The sequence below is a fragment of the Oncorhynchus mykiss genome, chromosome 18 (genome assembly GCF_013265735.2).
Source record: "Oncorhynchus mykiss isolate Arlee chromosome 18, USDA_OmykA_1.1, whole genome shotgun sequence".
Taxonomy (NCBI): Eukaryota; Metazoa; Chordata; class Actinopteri; order Salmoniformes; family Salmonidae; genus Oncorhynchus; species Oncorhynchus mykiss.
The window spans coordinates 44,396,593-44,417,735 of record NC_048582.1 but is presented as its reverse complement, the minus strand read 5'-3'; the positions used below and the strand labels follow the sequence as shown (position 1 = coordinate 44,417,735).

Genomic DNA, 21,143 nt, shown 5'->3' with positions numbered 1-21,143 from the left:
ATGGCGCAAATGGACTGTCATCAAACACCTGGAAACCATGTGTTTGATGTATTTTATACCATTCCACTCATTACCACGAGCCCATTCTCCCCAACTAATGTGCCACCAACCTCCTGTGGTGTAGGCTTATGCCTATTTAGGAATCCTGCAATTTGGGCAGCACGCTTATAGCTGATTGAGTTGCGGCTGTCAGTGAAAAGCATCTAAAATGTGTGTGTTTTGAGTATAATTGAAAAAGTTCCAACAAAAAGAAGAGGAGGGGTGGGTAGCTATGATGAGGCGTGTAGAGGAGACCGGGAATGGTTGTAACACATTCCACCTTTTCATTAGTTTCTCAGAGATCGTTTATGGTAGTGTATTCAAAACGTGATACAAACAACCTACATCTGTCCTTTACAACTTGGTGTTGTTACTATATATGTAAATCAAATTGCAAATGCACAATTTTGTCTTAAATACAAGGAGTGAAGTGTAACAATTTACCCCATAGTCTGGGTTAGTTGTAACAGTGCTTGTGGTGAATTGTAACAGAATGAAAAAAGTGAGTAAATCATGACATGCAACTAATTATTGAACGCCTTAATTGAGACCATGGGAGCCGACCGGTGTACATGATGAGACGGCTCCTGAAGGTTCGACCTCCGGGCAGGGATTTCCAGTACCTGGTTGACTGGGAGGGTTATGGCCTGGAGGAGAGGTGCTGGGTCTCCGCTAGGGACATCCTGGACCCAGGCCTCATCTCTGAGTTCCAATGCTGACACCCCGCTGTGCCCAGGTAGGACGCCAGGTGGCGTCCCTAGAGGAGGGATCTGTTTCATCCGTCTTTGTGATTGTCTCCACCCCCCTCAAGGTGTCACCCATCTTCCCCATTATCCCCTGTGTTCTCTGTTTGTCTGCTGCCAGTTTGTCTTGTTTGTCAAGTCAACCAGCATTTTGTCTCAGCTCCTGCTTTTCCCCAGTCTCTCTTTTTCTCGCCCTCCTGTGTAAATGTAGCCAATGAACCTTATGCATATGTTGGGTTGGCGAGATCTAGTATTATGGTTTACATGCAAACACTCAGTAAAAAATATTTAAAAAATATATATATATATATTTGGATGTTTATTATCATGCAATTGGTTTCTCACAGGCTTCCACATAGGTCTGTCTCGATGATCCTCATAAAAATAACAATTATAAAATTCCTTATAAACTTCATCATGACAAATATTGTACAATTTAACAGTGGATTCAGTGGTGTGTAATGTGACGTCAACTGTGAGTCTGAAACCTTTATGATGCTCAGTTTAAGTCTAAGAGTAGGATTTGACACTTTTCAAACATATGTATTTAATTTTCCCTTATACACAGTCATGTACCTTAGGATTTCACGATCCTAATTCCTTAAAAGTAGCTTTCATTCATCATTTTATATAATAATAATAAAAGCTTTAATGTTGTCAAACAATCTTAAACTCTTGACTTGACCAACCTGTAAGGTCGTTGTGGGGGCTAAAGACAGAAAGAGCCCCACATTAAAGTCAATGTACCTTAAAACACACACACACACACAACCATACACACACACACAAGATACAGCGAAGGCACAGGTGATGGTGTGTATCTGCACAGATGCTGTGCTAGGCTCAGTCACACCCTGATGTGCATCTGCTTGCGGTAGAACTCATAGTCCTCTGGTACAGTATCTGATGGAAAAAGATAGAAAGAAATATTATAACGTAGCCAGGTTAAATTCAAATTCAAGAAAATGATATTCTGAGAGCGTTGACGTACCGTTGCAGCGATAGCCCAGGTTGGACCAGATGATTTGCTCCTGGGAGAAGCAGAAGACGCCCAGCCTCCCGCCCCTCATTGAGGTGTCCACCACCACGCCAGAGTCTGCCACCAATGTCATGCCTTCATACAGCCTCACCCTGTGACATGGGTATACACAATGATCTCTCTATACACTGAGTGTACAAACCACCTGCTCTTTCCCTGATATAGGTTGACCAGGTGAATCTAGGTGAAAGCTATGATCCCTTATTGATGTCATCTGTTAGAGGGTGAATGGTCAAGACAAAAGATTGCCTTTGAAATGGTTATGGTTGTAGGTGCCAGACGCACTGGTTTGAGTATGTTAAGAACTGCAACGCTGCTGGGTTTTTCACTCTCAACAGTTTCCTGTGTGTATCAAGGATGGTTCACCACCCAAAGGACATCCAGCCAACGACAAGTCATTTATTAAAGAGGACAAAGGAGGCTGACACAAATTGTGCAATAGACGGGCTACAGTCCAGTATAACATTGGTGCCCAAAGACCCATAAAAGAATGCACAATTCGTCGTACCTTGACACGAATGGTGAATGGCAACCAACAACCTTACAGAGTTCCACTTCTTTCAGAAAAAGACAATAAACTGTGGTTGCAGTGGGCAAAGGAAAAAAAACACTGGACAATGGAGAATCCCAGTTCCTGTTGTTTCACGCTGATGGGAGGACTAGGGTATGGAGAAAACCAGTACATGTTTCCATCATGGCTCGTGTCAACATTGCAGGCGGGTGGTGGTAATGTGGTGGTGTGGGGTGCGTTTTCATGGCACACATTGGGCCCCTAGATAAAAGTGGAGCAACGTTTGAATGCCACATGATATCTGAACATCATTGACAATCAGATTCATCCCTTAATAGCAGGAGAGTGTCCATCTGTGAATGGATTTCTTTAGCAGGATAATGTCCCATGCCACAAGGATAGGATTGTCCAGAAATGGTTCCACAAAGGTGACAGTGAATTCAGCTTACTGCAGTGGCCTGCCCAGTCACCAGATCTCTGTGGGATGAGATGGATCAAGATATTCGGAGCAGAGATCCAGCCAGCTTGACACAACTGTGTGAAGCATTGGAGTCAACATGGGCCAGTATCCCTGTGGAACGCTTTCAGCACCTTGTAAAGTCCATGCCCCGACGAATAGAGGCTGTTCTGATGGGAAAGGGGTGCAACTCAATATGAGGATAGTGTTCCTAATGCTTTGTACATTCAGTGCATAATCTGAATTATATACAGATAGCCATAAAGAGCTATAGATCTATCTCTATACAGAAAACGGCTCAATTAAACAGTGAGGAACATTTGTGATGATGAAGTGCATTGGCAGGAGAATACAACTAGGAGTAGAGCATTTGTGGCTGTAATGCCCTCTGATGTTTTGCTCACCTGATGTAGCCCACCTGCGGGCGGTGGCTGAGGTGCCAACGGTAAGATGTCTTGTCCCTCCAGCCCACATTCCTGGGGTCCTTCCACAGCAGGGTGACCTCACCCGGGGTGTCGCCCGTGTGCCACAGGGCATTACGGAGGTATTCACCGGGACCCGTACGTGACTTAACTGCCTGTAGAGCAGAAAGAGTAAAGTCAAGTGTTTGGCTGTGGTAATCTAATATCTATTACATTTGAAGTTGAGGCATGTAGCTGGAACAACACAACATGATGGAGGTGGGATGTGTACTCCTATTGACATAAGACAACTTTGAAGGTCTGAAAACATCTGACACACGTTTGATGTTGGAGTGTAATGTCCCTTTAAAGCCAACAGATGCAGTTTTCTGTGTCCCCCACCTTCAGTTGCAGGCCTGGCTGGGCCATGGCCCTAAAAGGCAGCGACTGCCAGTAGGTCTGCTCCATCTGTTTCCACATGACCACGTAGAAGCTGGACGAGTCCTGGTAGCTGAAGATGAAGCCCACATAGTCATCGTCCGTGGCCGTGTTGATGTGGAACGTCCCCTCAAAGTCTACCCCGTTAAAGGCTGTGATGCCTGGTGGGGATCAGGTGGAGGGAGAGAGAGATACTTGACTTGTCATGCTCTTTATTGATACAGCTTCATTTAAAACTGAGAGAAAGTGGGATAAAGACAGGGGAAGGAGGAAAGAAAGACAGACATAAAGATACACAGAGCGACAGAAGGAGGTTTACAGACTTACCTATGGCCAAACCAGGGTCACTGTTCATGGTTTGAACAATTTCCATACCCTAAAACAAAATTCCAGAACAATTCTTAATTAATTAAAGTACATACAATGTAATGTTTGTTTTCTATCTAGGAATATTCCAAATGGTCACCCGATTGAGCACTATCCAGTTGGGGTCGATTTGGGCTTCGCCCTCCTGGTCCAGGATGACCGTCTGATAGGCTCTGAAGTCGGTCATTGTGACCTCAGCGCTCTCTGGACACACGTCAATCAAGTCTATCACTGAGTCATTGTCAAAGTCATTCTCGCACATGTCACCAACGCCATTTCCTGATTGGACAAGGGGGACAGAGGGAGAGATCAAAACACAAAATATACCACTCTGAGAACACCGATGGGGATGGGAGTATAGAGAGAAATAGGTTACTCTGGTATGACATACAGTATATTTTAGGACAAACATACATAGGTCCCTGTGGTACTTTGTCAGCAGGCCAATAAAATTCCAAAACATTTAAAACAGAATATGAAATTCTAATCTAACTTTAATTTCCAATTTCTCTGCGTGTCTGGAAAGTAAAGTAACAGATTGGGCCTTTAATCCTGTTAAGACTGGGCTACAAAGCATTTATTTCACTGTGACTCCTTCCATACTGTCAGTGTCTGTCTGGCTGGGGTTGGGGATGAGCCGGCAGTTATCCGGCCCGGGAGGTCCAGCATCTGGAATGCCATCGTTGTCGTCGTCATCGTCGCATTCGTCGCCGATGCCGTCGTTGTCTGAGTCCAGCTGAGAGCTGTTAGGGACGTCTGGACAGTTGTCCCTGGAGTCCTGGTGGCCGTCCCCATCCCTTGACACATGAGGACAAGACAGGGACATTAGAAACAGGCTCATTGACCCAGCAGGCAAGACTGGTTGAAATGATGTCAGCCTGACGTATTTTTCAACGTCATGGTCTTTCTTTTTCCCAACACAGTTAAACCAAAACCACGCCCCGTTATTCAGAGGGGCGTTCTACTACACTCCCATTGGCTAGCTAGCATTGTCTCACTCACAGGCGATCAGCGCAGAGACAGTGACCTTCCAAGGGAAGGAAAGTGTCATTGAAAAATTAGCTGCCTACCGTAATGCAGGCCTATTATTATCATGTTTGGTAACATTTGCCAATGTATTTATTTTCAGAGTTTCAATGAGTTGTAAAAATGTCTCAGAGAACTCTGCTGAGTTCCCTCAATTGAAGGTCAGCCAAGTTAACCTAGGCTACTTAATGTTACTAGCTCGGTATTTGAAGTTGTTACATTATTAGTAGTAGTCTATTATCAGGTAAAAGCATATGCTTATTGTTCATCATTTCTCAAATATTTATTAGCTAATCATTCTGTCGAATACGCTATGCTACAGCCATTGAATCTGTCATGGAGCGTTAAGGGACGTCAGTGGCTAGCTCGCTCCCATGACATTATCTTATTATATTTTTCAATCTTGAAGTACACGGGCAAATGTCATTAATCAGTGAAATTTCGCGCTACGTGATATTCACTTCCAGACTTGGAGACTTGGAGAGTGCTCAAAGCGTTGTAGAACGCCCCTCTGAGTAACGGGGTGTGGTTTAGGCTTAACTGCATTGAGAAGAAGAAAGACGTGTCATGGTCAGTTTATATACTTATTGTAAAATGATGTATTTTATACATATCTTTTTAATGACAATAAAAAGACAGCTTTACCTGGTTCAGCCTGGTTGTCATCTGGAGATATAACCAGATAACAACCAGGTAAACGGGGTCATTTTTGGGTTGTTATCTGGTTCTGAAGCCCCCTAAACCAGAAAACTAGTAGGATCACTCACATATCCTGGTTGGTGTCACACACATCTCCCACCAGGTCATTGTCCATGTCAGACTGAATGGAGAAAAGACATTTCAAAGATTTCCTCAATAAACAATATTTTTATTTCAGCTCTAAGAACTGTATTCTTGACCTCTGACCTGCAAGGGGTCATTGACTTCTGGGCAGCTGTCACATGCGTCTCCCACTCCATCCCCGTCACGGTCCGTCTGCATAGGGTTGGGCATCTTGGGACAGTTGTCCAGCACGTTTGGGATACCTGGCGAGAGGATGAGAAGGAGGAAGATGAGCGATTGAATTACGGTCTTGGGTCCGTATTCACAAAGCGTCTCAGAGTAAAAGTGCTGATGATCTAGGATTAAGTCCTCCCTGTTCATATACTCTTATTCGTTATGATCTGAAAGACAAAAGTGATCCTATATCAGCAATGCTACCCTGCAGGACTGAAACACTTAGGTTTTCCATTCTCTCCCTCTAATCAGGAACTAAATCAGACAAGGAACACAATCAATACAATGAATCAATCAATGAACTACCAGGTGGGGGGAAAAAACAGCAGTAATTTGGTCCTTGTGGGACAGTAATTGAATAGCCCTGTCATAAGCGATCCATAGCCTACCATCCCCATCAATGTCATTGTCACAGGTGTCGCCAGCCCCGTTTCCGTCGGTGTCCTTCTGGCTGCCATTGGGAACATTGGGGCAGTTGTCACACGCGTCCCCATATGAGTCTGTATCAGAGTTCTGTTGGTCCTTGTTGGGGACCAGACGGCAGTTGTCCTAGAAAAACAAAGAGGAAACACAAAATAGTGGGAAGTGGAGTCAGGGAGATTCCGTTTTGCTTAGTGAACATTACCCCGCACTGACAGAATACAAGGCTAGACTGACCTCCACGTTCTGGATTCCATCTCCGTCCGCATCTTCATCACACTGGTCACCTATACCATCTCCGTCTGCGTCTTCCTGGCCAGAGTTGGGTGTGTTCACACAATTGTCCTGCACAGCGAACACAACACATCATTTTTAGGGCAAGTAAGACATTTTGTGTGTGTGTGTGTGTGTGTGTGTGTGTGTGTGTGTGTGTGTGTGTGTGTGTGTGTGTGTGTGTGTGTGTGTGTGTGTGTGTGTGTGTGTGTGTGTTTGGAACAGGCTTACAGCTCGACAGTGATAGTCATTGTCTATGCAGGGGAGAGGCTGGTCGGGGTAGCCGTCGCTGTCTGTGTCTGGACCACACGTATACCCATTTCCTGCCCAGCCCACATTACACTGGAAGAGATATTCAGAGAGAATATACTAAGTAGTAAACAATTGGAACATGATTTCTTAATGATGTGATACTGTATAGCCAGATTACAACCAACTGGTTTCTGTTACAACCAGATAAAGACGTCTTTTCCATGACAATACATTTAGGGAAATATGTCATATTTTGGTGATTTGTCTAGTTGCTAAAAAGATATTGAAGAGATAGTTCACCCAAATAAAAAATTGTATTTTGGTTTCCTTACTCTTTAAACAGTGTATGGACAAGGTATGACAGCAATCCATGCTTTGGTTTAGTTTCCCTGGTACTAAAACATTAGCATGTGGAAACAGTGCTAGGGAACTAGACCAAAGCATACACTATCCATACACTGATTACAGGGTAAGGAAACCAATGTGTCCTTTTGTCATTTGGGTGAACTATCGCTTCAACAACTTCCTTTTTTTTTTGCCTATTGAGATGTGCTATATGTGTCTTACCTTGCAGGAGACCTCGGCAGCACCCTTTATGACACAGTGGCCGTTGACGTCACAGGGGTTGAAGCCCAGCGTGGCACAGGACCTCCGCAGGAAACAGCCCACCGTCTGGTTGCCCACAAAGCTCTCCTTACACAGACCACACCTGAACGAGCCCTGAGGGGGGAGAGGGACAGGAGGGTAAAGGGGGGAGGGAGAGAGAGGAAGGGTGAGAGGGAGAGATGAAGGAGGGAGTTGGGGGAGACAGAAGGGGAGAGAGAGGCAGGGGGAGAGAAAATTGTGTATTTCTTTAAGTGGTAAATCTTTACTTTAGAAACCTCTGACTCCCTTTCCTCTACTGACCTCTGTGTTGATGCAGACAGAGTTGGGGACGCAGGTGTTGGAGAGGTCAGCACACTCATCCACATCTGTGCACTCCTACAGAGACAACAATTTAAGGACAATACATCATGGCCATAAAGGCAATCACTTTGGCACGGTGCACATCCATACAGTGGGTGAGAAGAGGTGTCAATAGTGATGGTGTGTGTGCATGGCATGCATGTGCAAGGCTCCCGTGTGTATGTGTGTGTGTGTGTGTGTGTGTAGGCGCACAATGTTTATGTTTGTATGTGGGTGTGTGTGAGAAGCAGGGGGTCTTATGTTGGTCAGACCTGCTTGTGGCTCTTGGCAAACTCCACCCCAACCCCACTGAGGAGAGATCCTGAGAAGCCGACGGGACAGGGTTCACAGGTGAAGCCCTTGGCCGTGTTTACGCACCCCTCGGGCGAGAAACAGGGCCGGGCTACGGCACACTTAGACATAGAGACAGAGAGAAACAGAACGTAACAATACAAATGTCATTGTATTCAAGTTATTTTCGCACTGCAAAGTGCTTCACTTAATGAAGGCTGGCCGCCAAACATCAATTTTCTAATTGTTATTCTCTTGCAGCTGGGTTGTCGAGAGAAATCGTGTGCCACCTTAGCTACAAAGCTTTTAACCCAAGAATGTTAAGGAAATATCATGCTATCATTTTTTGGTGCTCAAGAAATAGAACCCTTAGAATACCTCGTCAATGTCCTGGCAGTGGGTGCCATTCCCCGTCATGCCTTCTGGGCAGGCACCACAACGATAGCCTGGGTACTCCCGGGTCTCTGTACAGGGAACACCCTTATAGCAGAGGTTGGGCTCGCAGCGAGAGTGAGGCTCGTGGAAGCCTGGTTAACAAAGACATAGAACATACCAGACCAGCGTTCAAAATAGGATTAGACATTTTTCAGCATGCCTTCGAGCCTGCACAGAGTGCATACGGGCAGGGTTTGCATTTTTTTTTTTACGTATAAATGAATGATTATGTACCCATTGATTCTTGAAGAATAGCCCTTATAAATGCCTTGTAAGCTTAGTTCAACTGTCGTATCCCATCAGAACCAATAAGCTTGTGTTACACCAGCGACTCCTGTGGCGGGCTGAGCGCAGTGTACGCTAACCAAGGTGTCCAGGTGCATGGTGTAAACAAAGTAAATGTAAACAAAAACTGTAGCCTCAAGATATAGTTAAAACTATAATTTTGACATCATGGATGGTCAGTCCTTCCATCCATAGCTCTGTCTATGAATTTGAGAGTGGTTACATTTCTCCAGCCCCATCGCTCAGCTTATTACCGAAACAGTGGCGGGGAGCTCTCCTTTTTTACAGTGAATTGTACAGTGAATTTTTTTTACGACAGAGCCTGGGCGCGAACCCAAGGCAGTGAATTGCCTTTTTAAGGGACTTTTCCATTGGTTGCATTGTGCCAGGCAAGACCAATCAAACACAGCTAAAGTATTTAATAGATTTCAATATATCTCTCTGTTGATTTCCTGTGCTTCTCGTCTATTTTTGTTGACCTTTTCTTTACTTTATCCCCTCTGTTTCATACACTAAGTCCCAGCCTTAGTATAGTGCTGCTCTTCAAGCACTCACCACACGCTTGGCACTCCAGAATGGTGTTCCTAATCAGAGACATCTCCTTCACCTGTGAAGATCACAAACATACATCAGTCACCAGAAATGTCTCATTTTTTAAACTGTATTTGTACGTATACTGTAGTTACTCTCGAGAACAAGGGTATTTGTCCACTGGAAGGTCTTCTTTTGTATTTATTTATTTTTCAGTGGAAAATGTCACGTTTATTTAATGAATAAAGCAAATCTTTTCTTTATGACATACCTATAGTAGAAAAGGGGATAATGCAGTATCTTCTTTCTAATAATTTAAACTTTATTTCTCAACTCCTAATACACTCAATGGGGTATCTGACTTAGGCTTTGATAAACTATCTAGCAAATCTATTCATTTTAAAATGTTGATTACTTTCCCTTGCCATTATCATTCACCTGATGATAAGACAATACGTGAATCACTGTCACTTCCTCCTGTGCCCCCCCCCCCCCCCCCCCCCCCCCCCCCCCCCCCCTCGCTCTCTTACCTGTTCCCTGATGTCCTCTCGGAGTTCACCCAGGATCTGGTTGAAGATGATCAGCTGGCCAATCAAAGCCTTGGTATGGTCACCTGACACAGAGATGTCCAACCATTAGAACATAAGCACAAGGAAACATTTAAAGTAAATGATAGCATTATACCGGTAGCTATAACTGTTAGTTAGCATTTGGGTAGGGGAAGGTTGATAAACCATAATTTTTCTGATTGATACTCACCCAGAATGCCATTGACATCGGCACCAGCTATGGAGACAGAAAGGTCCACTTTAATCACAACACAACACAGTCTAGTTATCTTGATATGCTATTCCTAACAATGCCTCTCACATACATGAACTACTACCTGTAAACACCCCTGGCATTCAAATGGTCATGCTGAAAATAGACCAACTTGTAATGAGATTAAAAAAGAACAACCAGTATGACATTTCTATGTTATTTATGTTGTCTCACCACTAGAGGGGATTAAAGTGATAAGAATACAGTGCCGAGATCAGCTTCTATTAATCCAATGAGTCCCACCGTACGGTAACAGGTAACAGTCTCTCTATATAGACGGGTTGCCTCCCAAAATGTACCAATGTTCCAGCTTACACATCTGTAAGTAATACATGTCAATTTGGCAGAGAGGAAAGGGCGGAGTTGGGACTTCTGGCTTCCTACATCACTGCCTTATGCACCTGTTGCCCTAGCTTGAACATCCCCCGGACACAAAGTAGTACAGTAGCTAGCAAGATAGAGATCACGGAGATAATTTTTTATGAGTGCATTTCCCTAGTCTGAAACAACTAACTTCACTAAAACCACTACAAAGGTTTTTCCTGCAAACGTCTTCCTTGGGATTTGTTTGGAGAGTTGTCTGTCTGAAGAGGACCTTCCCCGGAACATTTTTTACCCCTTTTCGAAGTTACCATGACAATCCGTCATTAATCCCAGACCTAGTGCTGTTGCTCCTAGGTCTGTGTTTCCGAGGCTGAAGTGAACACAACGTTATTTTTTATTTATTTCACCTTTATTTAACCAGGTAGGCTAGTTGAGAACAAGTTCTCATTTGCAACTGCGACCTGGCCAAGATAAAGTGCAGCAATTCGACACATACAACAACACAGAGTTACACATGGAATAAACAAAACATACAGTCAATAATACAGTAGAACAAAAGAAAACAAAAAGTCTATATACAGTGGCATTATATACATTATAATAAATGAGTATGAGGATCATTTGCATGTGTTTATGGTTGTATACCATAAACACATAGAGTGGCAGGTAGCCTAGTGGTTCGAGAGTTGGACTAGTAATCAAAAGGTTACAAGATCAAATCCCTCAGCTTACAAGGTGAAAAATGTTGTTCTGCCCCTGAACAAGGCAGCTAACCCACTGTTCCTAGGGTGTCATTGAAAATAATAATTTGTTCTTAACTGACTTACCTAGGCAAAATAAAGGTATATTAATACAAAGATTGTACCTGAATTCTGAAAATATGTATCACCCTGAAATGGACAATCGGTCAAGATTCCTGCTTTGGCTATGGAGCCACCCAGAGCCATTTTCAGAGAGTCCACTGAGCCCTGAAACACACACATGCACACGGTGCAGTTAAAGATGCACTATGGAAAACTCATTTAATGGTTGCTAAAATTCTATTAGTTTGCCTTATTTCGGTTTATGTGACAAAACAAGCAGGTATAGTGTAAGTATAGTTGTACCATCTAAGCCACTGTGAAATACATTTTCCATAACCAGAAATATTGTATTTTAAGCTGTTTGAACACAGATAGAACAATGAGCCAGATATTTCTCCCAGTGGAGGCTGCTGACGGGAGGACGGCTCATAATAAAGGGCTGGAACAGTGTTTGATGTATTTGATACCATTCCACCTATTCGCTCCATCCTGATTTCACATTATGTATAAATGTGAAGCATCAGGTTGGAGTTTCCGCTTACTACCAAATATGGTGATGAGAGGAAGCCCAATGACTGGCAGTGGCATATTGTTCTGCCCAACATGATTAGTTGCACATGCAAACCGGCACATGATTCATTTGCTCCCATTGGAAACGACAGTTTCTGGTCTGTCTTGGGTTAGTTATCAAAATCTTTGGTGCGCGTGTGCAATAACTCAATTCGCCCTTGAACTCCTCCTAAACAATGCAAAACGTTTTACTTTGGCAAAGGGTAAAGTCTACATAACGCAGTCCACTCTGTTTCAGATTCTAGTTTTGGAAACAGAAAATTGAATATTCTGTACGGATCAAATGTTTCATTGATGAGAAAATTTGCAGAAAGTCGGCCAAAATCCATCTCGTTTCATCTTCTCACCGTGCCGGTGTTGTGCCGAAAATCTCCCCCCTGACAGAAGTAAAATGTTGGCAAGCAATAAACATTTCAGAACAACTATGGCTGAATTATTATCCTTACACTTTCAAAAATACTAGTCAAATGAGAAATGGGAGAGATGACGAATTTTGGCAAAGAGATTTATTTATAGACTAATACAAAAATCAGTAACGGATTTAGGTACGGGTGACATGGGCAGCTGCCCATGGCGGCATCCGCCGCCCCCCCACTGAAGGGGGGGTTCACCCAGGGTGCCATACAAGCTACACTTGAAACAAATAGCCAAACCTGAAAACCGAAGACAAAAATGCTTTCTGTTACTAAAATCAGTGAAATGTAGGCTAAACTGACAAAGGAATGAAGAGCAGAAATCTTAACTAGCAAGCAAGTCGCAGCATGAAGAACGCGAAGGGGGGGGATTCTGGCAGGGGGGAGATTTTCGGCACAACAGCCGGCCACTGGGCTTCCTCTCATCACCTCATTGGTAGTGAGTAAAAACGGCAAGCGGATGCTTCACATTTACACACCCAATGAAATATCTGTCTCAGTGTTCTATCTGTGTGCGTACTTCACAGAGTAGGCCTTCCCTAACGGAAATATGCAAATAAATGATAGAATGCGCCAATAGGATATCACTAGCTCGTCCTTAGCTCTACCCACCTATTTGCTTGTTCTGCCCACTATGATTCATTTGGGTCCATTGGAAACTACAGGCCTTGGTCTTCCTTGGGCTAGTTATAAAAAATATTTGGTTTGATGCAAAAAATAAACTTAAGTACGGGATATATAGCATCTATATAGCACAAATAGAACAGATCGACCACTTCTTAGACTTCCTTTCAATGAGAATGACAGATATATAACTCACATGTTAATGTGAATTTGGTTGGGTTGTCAAGAAAGTTACATATTGCAGCTTTAAATTGTGTGCGCAGTCTTATTGAACTCTCATACACACACAAAGGGGCATGGTAAGTGGAAATTCATGCTAATTTGTATTTGGAGTAAACTACCACTTTAAATCAATGTCTAGACCTAAGACTATGATTATGCAACCAACCCAGGCAATGTTCTCTACAGATCCCCCGACTGCAGCTCCTCCAGGACTAAAAGTGTCTGCTAAATGGCATATACTGCCTCAAAGAAATACCAGCCCGTTCAGAGAAGCACAAGATTGAACTTCACTTTTTACAGTTTTCCCCCGTTAGTTAACACTATCAACATTTCCATCTACTGTGGGAATTGTGATCGAATCAACGTCACATTAGCCACTTTCAATGCAACATGACAATCACGGTCGGGAGTATATGCGCTTGTTTTGAGATCAAGTCTAGAGCTGTATCCACGTGTGTACATTTGTTTATCTTCTTTGCTAGTTAGTGTGTTATTTAGCCCAGTTATAGCAAATGTCTTGTCAGAAATGGGAGAGTGAATACTTCCTACAAGAGCACAAAATGTGTACATTTCTAGCCATCTTTGAAAAACGAGTCAGGTAAAGAGCTTTTTTATGTCTTAAAGCGGCATTGTTGTATTTTGAGACAGGCTTGAATAATCAAATAAGTAGCCAATTGTCACGGTTTTCTTGATGAGAAGGAGAGTCGGACCAAAATGCAGCGTGTAGATTGCGATCCATGTTTTAATGAACAAACGTAAAACACGAATCAATGCAAACACTACAAAATAAAGAACGTGATGAACGTAACGAAAACCTAAAACAGCCTATCTGGTGAAAAACACATAGACAGGAACAATCACCCACAAACACACAGTGAAACCCAGGCTACCTAAATATGGTTCCCAATCAGAGACAATGACGAACACCTGCCTCTGACTGAGAACCATATCAGGCTGAACATAGAAATAGACAAACAAGACATGAAACATAGAATACCCACTCAGATCACACCCTGACCAATCAAAACATAGAAAATACAAAGTAAACTATGGTCAGGGCGTGACACCAATAGGCAGAGGGTAGAATACATTTGTGTCTGATTCTCTTTAATAATAATAATGCATTTCATTTTGTAAAGTGTTTTTTTGCATCAAACACAATATAACAACATTTTCAGTCACCTCCTTGTCTGAAGGACAAGTGGATAAACAGATTAATGTTTCTTTGAAAGGTCTCCTGGAATGTAGGCCTACATTGAACACCACACATTGGCTGCTACTGTAGGCTGAATGAACAGCTATTTCCATGTTAAAATGTTACGGGATGCATTTTCTCCCCAAAATTGCTTATGGTAGGCCACTCCGGTACAGTAGGTCTACATTATGATCAAATAGACATTGTAGCCTACCTGGCCACTTTTAAAATTGTAACTTAAAGATGGTACAGCCTCAGTGTTCACAGTAAACACATGCAGGAAGTTCAGCAGACCTGTAATTTGCTCAGTGTCCGAAAACAATTAGAGGGAGCAATGACTCCAGGTCTTACTTAGACATATTGAGGCACATGCTCTGGGTTGTGTTCATTGGGGCACACTGTGGCAAAAAAATTATCAAAACGTTGTGAGACGGAAAACAACTGTTTCTTATTGGACAAGTTCTGATAGTACCTCCCCTGTTTTACTCCCCTTCCGACCATTCCTTCTGTTTTATGGCTAGTGAACATGATCCTGGTCAGAAGCCGTGTACACCTGCATGCATATCAGCTGAGCGGCCCATTCAAGATAAGAGACACAAGCTAGGAACAATAGCTGCAGTGTACCCTCTCCTTTTAGATCTTTCCTTCCTCCCTCCCTTTCTCTCTCTTTCATCCATCCCGACACAGCCCTCTCTTTGTCCACAGAGAGTGTGGCACCTATCAGACAGATAGTCATACATGCTGACAGCACCACATGGTTACAGCTAACTAGTTCTCCATTTATGCTTCGGCATGAGCCATAGACATGTAGCTGGTAGATAGGATGTGCAGCTCAGCTCTGTTCCATGTAATGGATGAAAAGGTGCTCATAGGAAAGTAGACATTTAACTGCTCACAAAACTTGAAGTTGCCTATGAAAGCTAATGTCTATAACATCATATTAGCCATGCAAAACTATGCAATTTGCTCAAGTGGCATAGATGTCAGCTGTGGATAGAAGATTAGTCATGTAAAACAACCATAAATGAGCAACACTCGTAAAATGAAGAATTTGTCTATCATTGTGGGCAGGCTGGGTTTGTCTTTCATGTACGGTATAGCCAAATGAATGACCTAATTACATTTGCTTTAGTCTTAAAGTAGTGTAGTAAAAATGGTTAAGTTAGGAAGTACGATTAGAGACATTCTGAGTCTGAGAGCATTCACTGAAACGTGCTCTGAAGAAATAGAGGTAGACTAAGCAATATGACAATTTGCAGCCATGCCGCTTTCTGCTTCACAAAAACTATTGGCTCTTCCCAATTATTGCAGGCATGCCCACATTGAGGCATGCCCACATTGGGACGAGCCAATAGTGGAAAACATAGGGCAGATTAAAATGTTGTTGATGTTGCTTTCTGTAAGCAGGATACCGCACCGTGTATGATAATTTCTTATTTCTGAGTCTACCTTTAACTTCAGTCTAGGACTGCTGGGAATTTAGGAAAAAAAAAAAAGGTTGTATTTTATCACCTGTAGCCTGGCATAGGCCTTCTGCCCATTTCGTATCTCCACAGACTCCGCCTCTGATGGGAGCTGGACAAATGACGGCAGGACCTGTGCTGAGTCTGCCAATCGGCAGTTAACATAGAGTTCCATGTGGAGGTGGTTTCGTCGGAGCCCACCCACGTGGAGGATGAGTGACTGGGTGCGTCCGTCTGAGAGGCCGGGGTTCTGGAGGTTCACTGTGTGGAGTTTACCGTCCTCACGTACATAGCGCACCAGAACTGAGAAATATAAAGGATAAAAAAATCAGGTAATCTCTTGTCAACAGATCCACGGAATTATAACTGGTACCATATAATTTGTCTGGAAGTAATGGAATGTGAGGGATAAAGAGCAGCAGTAGTTCCTGTGTTCAGATTTTTCGTCACTGGTTATTTGGACAAATCACGATTTCGCAGGTGTTAGCATCTTTCGAATTTTAGAAGTGGAGGGGACATTTGGCACATAGACTTTCTCCTAATATCTATTGGACAGTAGGTCCTAGTTTTGGGTTTTCGTTGTTCCATAGCCACAAAGTCAAAATTGGCTGCACCGTAAAAATGAATGAAAACAAAAAAAGTGATTTTTGCTCAAGATTAACACGGTTGAAATTAGCAGAAGGGAGGGGTTTGGCAGAGAGTTTCTGTTTGAAAGGGGGAGGAGACTTCGCTTTCTACAAAGGCAATCACAATTGTTAACTATTGTTAATGGAATCCCCCCCCCATTTTTGTTACAAACTTTCGAGAGATAATTTGACTTCTAGGTAACTGAGATGAACTTGCCCGTAAATTGCAAAGAAAGAGGGTGGACCTCCATGTTCCAGTTCCACTCCTCGTTCTAAAATATCTTAATCCCTTCTCTTAACATGTATGGACCCAGAATTTAAAGATCGGGCAACCCCGAGCATCATTGAAGCTAGCCTACATAGAACAGTTTGTAGAACACGAGCACCATATGAAAAAACAACAACCTGCATATTGGTCATTGTTTTGCAACTATACAACCCTCTCAGATCTCCAAGTGTCAATGGGATATGGCTAGGGGTCGATTGGGGAATCCCACTATTGGGATTGGGTGACTGTGTCTTAGGTATAGGCCTTGAAGAAAATCAATTTAGGCTACACCAAAATATCTATCACACTTCCCTCCCTATCCCCTCTACTGACAATACCCTACCTTTGTTGACCTTGCCCATGAGGGCCACCTCCAGGTACTTCCTGTTGTCGTCTTTGTTGTAGACGCCCAGCAGCACTCCTCCCAGTTTGGGCGGCAGTCGCAGAGTGGACACCAGGTACAAGTCCGACACGAAGCCCAGAGCCCCCGACATCTTCCCCACCGCGGACGCACTCTGCTTGGCGTCGTGCAGCTCCAGCATGTCAATCACTGAAAGATGGTGGTCCAGTTTGAATACTTTGGAAATGCATCCATCGACCCCTTTTCTGCAGTCAAATGACCATGGCCTCATGGGTGGAAAAGCCACCGAAAATCCAGTGTTTCTATATCAAACGTTTTTGTTAAATTTCAGTCTTCTGTGATGTATATAAAGTATAATAATTTAATTTTGCAAACTCAAAATTGAATACTCAACTCTATATCTGACATGGTACAGGTGTCTTCTTTTTCTAAAGCCTGTAACCATGTTTGTGAGGTGTATACTTTTGTTTCAAAGTAGATTTGTTTCAGACTACCAAGAATCACTGTGTGACCCTGATTTAGCCCACGGCAGTAAATTAAGTGGGCACATGTGTAGGGTGTGAAAAAAAGGAGGGATGGATAGAGATGCAAAGGGTAGAACAATAGGGATATTGCAATAGAGAGAAAATAGGCATACACAAGAGAAAGAAGGCGAAAACAGGCGACGCAAAAAAAATGGATATGGGAGAGAGTCAGAGAGATGCAGTGAGAGAAGAAGAGAAAGGATTCATTTATTGACCGTGGGGGATTCATCCTTTTGAGTTTAATGCCACTTTGGAAGGTTTATTGAGAAAGTATAAGCCAGAACACAAACTCAATGCCTCTTGTCTTCATCGTTCTGGTCTGTTGCCCCTGCCGCAAAATTAACACATCTCACAGAAAATGCCAGCCTTTGCTGTCACTGTTGGTGGCAGAATTTATGTCTGTCGGTGAACTGGGTGCTGCTGGAATCTTTTCTTTATGAGATGTCTCTCCATTTAGGGTGAAATGTATTGGTCTTGTAAACATAGGTTAATGACCAGGGTTTAGCAATCATGCCTGATGTGGGGCTGCAATATACAGTACGTTCCTTTGCTTTTTTCTCTAGGTGTCTGAACGCAGTGGAAACACTTTGAGAGGTTAGAAATACTGTAGGGAGAAACAAACTGGAGTGCAGATGACAGGGAAAGTCTGAAAATGCTTGTAGCTTCATGAGTTGCAAATGTGTGCAGCAAACAAAAACTGAAATGTATAAGTTCTCACTTGTAAAGTAACAAGTGCTGCATGTACAAGGCCTAGATAAATGAGATACTTTCCCCTATGAGTGTTTTGCCTGTTCTCTCGTCCAGGTGTGTGTGTGTGTGTGAGTGAGTGAGTGAGTGAGTGAGTGAGTGAGTGAGTGAGTGAGTGAGTGAGTGAGTGAGTGAGTGAGTGAGTGAGTGAGTGAGTGAGTGAGAGAGAGAGAGAGAGAGAGAGAGAGAGAGAGATGAGAGAGATGGCAGAATAATCTGACAGACATACCAGCCTCTTTCTAATCATTCTCTTGCCTCCCTAGTGGCTGCAAATTCAGCAGTCTGCATGACACTAAAGCCATAGACATCAGGGGTGCCTCTAAACACCAATTCTCCCCTTGTGGGTGCCGTTCTCTGCATACCTTCCGCCCTTATAGTACAGGTCCACACTGTAAGACTTTTAGGTAATTTCAACAGTAAAACACTGTAGAATGCACAGTAAAATACCTTAGATGTGTTTTACAGAATTAATGCTGTAGTTTGCACTGCATTATGGGTAAAATGCTGAAAAATACTGTTATTAACTGTAATTGTAAGCCTCCTGTAAAAATTACTCTAACTTAATGTTTTTCTTTACAGTAGTACCCGAACTCTACTGTAGTTGGCAGTGCCAAACGGTCTGTGGTGTGTGTGTGTGTGTGAGCGAGAACGAGAGCTGTATCTCGTAATTCTCAGGGCAGGTCTGCCGGTATTGACTAGCAGAAGTTAGCGGGTTACGATAATTAGGCTAAAGTTAGGGAAAGCTAAAAACGCTAACAATGTCCCCAACATGACTCGAACCTATCTACAACCAGGCCTGCCCTGAGAACAGAATTGATTTCCACTAATGTGATGCTCCGCGCCAAACGGTTGAAGTCGGACGTTTACATACACTTAGGTTGGAGTCTTAAAACTCGTTTTTCAACAACTCCACAAATTTCTTGTCAACAAACTATAGTTTTGGCAAGTCGGTTAGGACATCTACTTTCTGCATGACACAAGTAATTTTTCCAACAATTGTTTACAGACAGATTATTTCACTTATAATTCACTGTATCACAATTCCAGTGGGGCAGAAGTTTACATACACTAAGTTGACTGTGCCTTTAAACAGTGTGGAAAATCCCAGAAAATGATGACATGGCTTTAGAAGCTTCTGATAGGCTATTTGACATCTTTTTAGTCAATCGGAGGTGTACCTGTGGATGTATTTCAAGTCCTACCTTCAAACTCAGCGCCTCTTTGCTTGACATCATGGGATTTTTTTTTTTTAATCAGCCAAAACCTCAGAAAAAAAATTGTAGACCTCCACAAGTCTGGTTAATCCTTGGTAGCAACTTCCAAACGCCTGAAGGTGCCACATTCATCTGTACAAACAATAGTACGCAAGTTTATACACCACGGGACCATGCAGCCGTCATACCGCTCAGGAAGGAGACGCGTTCTGTCTCCTAAAGATGAACGTACTTTGGTGCGAAATGTGCAAATCAATCCCAGAACAACAGCAAAGGACCCTGTGAAGATGCTGGAGGAAACAGGTACAAAAGTATCTATATCCAGTGTCCTATATCGTCAGCAAGGAAGAAGCCACTGCTCCAAAACCGCCATTAAAAATCCAGACTATGGTTTGCAACTGCACATGGGGACAAAGGTCGTATTTTTTGGAGAAATTTCCTCTGGTCTGATTAAATAAAAATATAACTGTTTGGCCATAATGACCATCGTTATGTTTGGAGGAAATAGGGGGAGGCTTGCAAGCCGAAGAACACCCTCCCAACCGTGAGCATCATGTTATGGGGGTGCTTTGCTGCAGGAGGGACTGGTGCACTTCACAAAATAGATGGCTTCATGAGGGAGGAAAATTATGTGGATATATTGAAGCAACATCTCAAGACATCAGTCAGGAAGTTAAAGCTTGGTCGCAAATGGGTCTTTCAAATGGACAATGACCCCAAGCATACTTCCAAAGTTGTGGCAAAAGTCTTGACCTCAATCCTATAGAAAATGTGTGGGCAGAACTGAAAAAGCTTGTGCAAGCAAGGATGCCTACAAACCTGACTCAGTTACACCAGTTCTGTCAGGAGGAATGGGCCAAAATTCACCAATTTATTGCGGGAAACTTGTGGAAGGCTACCCGAGATGTTCGACCCAAGATAAACAATTTAAAGGCAATGCTACCAAATACTAATTGGGTGTATGTAAACTTCTGACCCACTGGAAATGTGATGAAAGAAATAAAAGCTGAATTAAATCATTGTCTCTACTATTATTCTGACAATTCACGTTCTTAAAATAAAGTGGTGATCCTAACTGACCTAAAACAGAGAATTTTTGCCAGGATTAAATGTCAGGAATTGTGAAAAACTGAGTTTAAATGTATTTGGCTAAGGTGTATGTAAACTTCCAACTTCAACTGTATGTACTAATTCCATATACTATATACTTCTATATACAGTGCCTTGCGAAAGTATTCGGCCCCCTTGAACTTTGCAACCTTTTGCCACATTTCAGGCTTCAAACATAAAGATATAAAACTGTATTTTTTTGTGAAGAATCAACAACAAGTGGGACACAATCATGAAGTGGAACGACATTTATTGGATATTTCAAACTTTTTTAACAAATCAAAAACTGAAAAATTGGGCGTGCAAAATTATTCAGCCCCTTTACTTTCAGTGCAGCAAACTCTCTCCAGAAGTTCAGTGAGGATCTCTGAATGATCCAATGTTGACCTAAATGACTAATGATGATAAG

The 21,143-nt window shown here is 42.8% G+C and overlaps 1 protein-coding gene across 1 annotated transcript in view; it reads right to left on the bottom strand.

Annotated features, from left to right (window-relative positions):
- Positions 1-1,084: 1,084 nt before the first annotated feature.
- The window catches only part of LOC110496347 (thrombospondin-3b), a 29,156-nt gene continuing 9,097 nt past the window's right edge, over positions 1,085-21,143 (bottom strand). Inside the window, exons 2-23 of the mRNA XM_021572189.2 lie at positions 17,122-17,328; positions 15,934-16,187; positions 11,460-11,562; positions 10,208-10,234; positions 9,979-10,061; positions 9,473-9,524; positions 8,576-8,724; positions 8,179-8,319; positions 7,868-7,942; positions 7,529-7,681; positions 6,941-7,051; positions 6,674-6,781; positions 6,406-6,565; positions 5,927-6,045; positions 5,788-5,840; positions 4,598-4,791; positions 4,095-4,273; positions 3,956-4,004; positions 3,593-3,789; positions 3,194-3,366; positions 1,774-1,913; positions 1,085-1,685 (exon numbers count right to left, since the gene is read on the bottom strand). Of these exons, the coding sequence (XP_021427864.2) occupies positions 1,630-1,685; positions 1,774-1,913; positions 3,194-3,366; positions 3,593-3,789; positions 3,956-4,004; positions 4,095-4,273; positions 4,598-4,791; positions 5,788-5,840; positions 5,927-6,045; positions 6,406-6,565; positions 6,674-6,781; positions 6,941-7,051; positions 7,529-7,681; positions 7,868-7,942; positions 8,179-8,319; positions 8,576-8,724; positions 9,473-9,524; positions 9,979-10,061; positions 10,208-10,234; positions 11,460-11,562; positions 15,934-16,187; positions 17,122-17,328 (2,783 nt within the window). The 3' untranslated portion in view covers positions 1,085-1,629. The remainder of the gene's footprint in view (positions 1,686-1,773; positions 1,914-3,193; positions 3,367-3,592; positions 3,790-3,955; positions 4,005-4,094; positions 4,274-4,597; positions 4,792-5,787; positions 5,841-5,926; positions 6,046-6,405; positions 6,566-6,673; positions 6,782-6,940; positions 7,052-7,528; positions 7,682-7,867; positions 7,943-8,178; positions 8,320-8,575; positions 8,725-9,472; positions 9,525-9,978; positions 10,062-10,207; positions 10,235-11,459; positions 11,563-15,933; positions 16,188-17,121; positions 17,329-21,143) is intronic.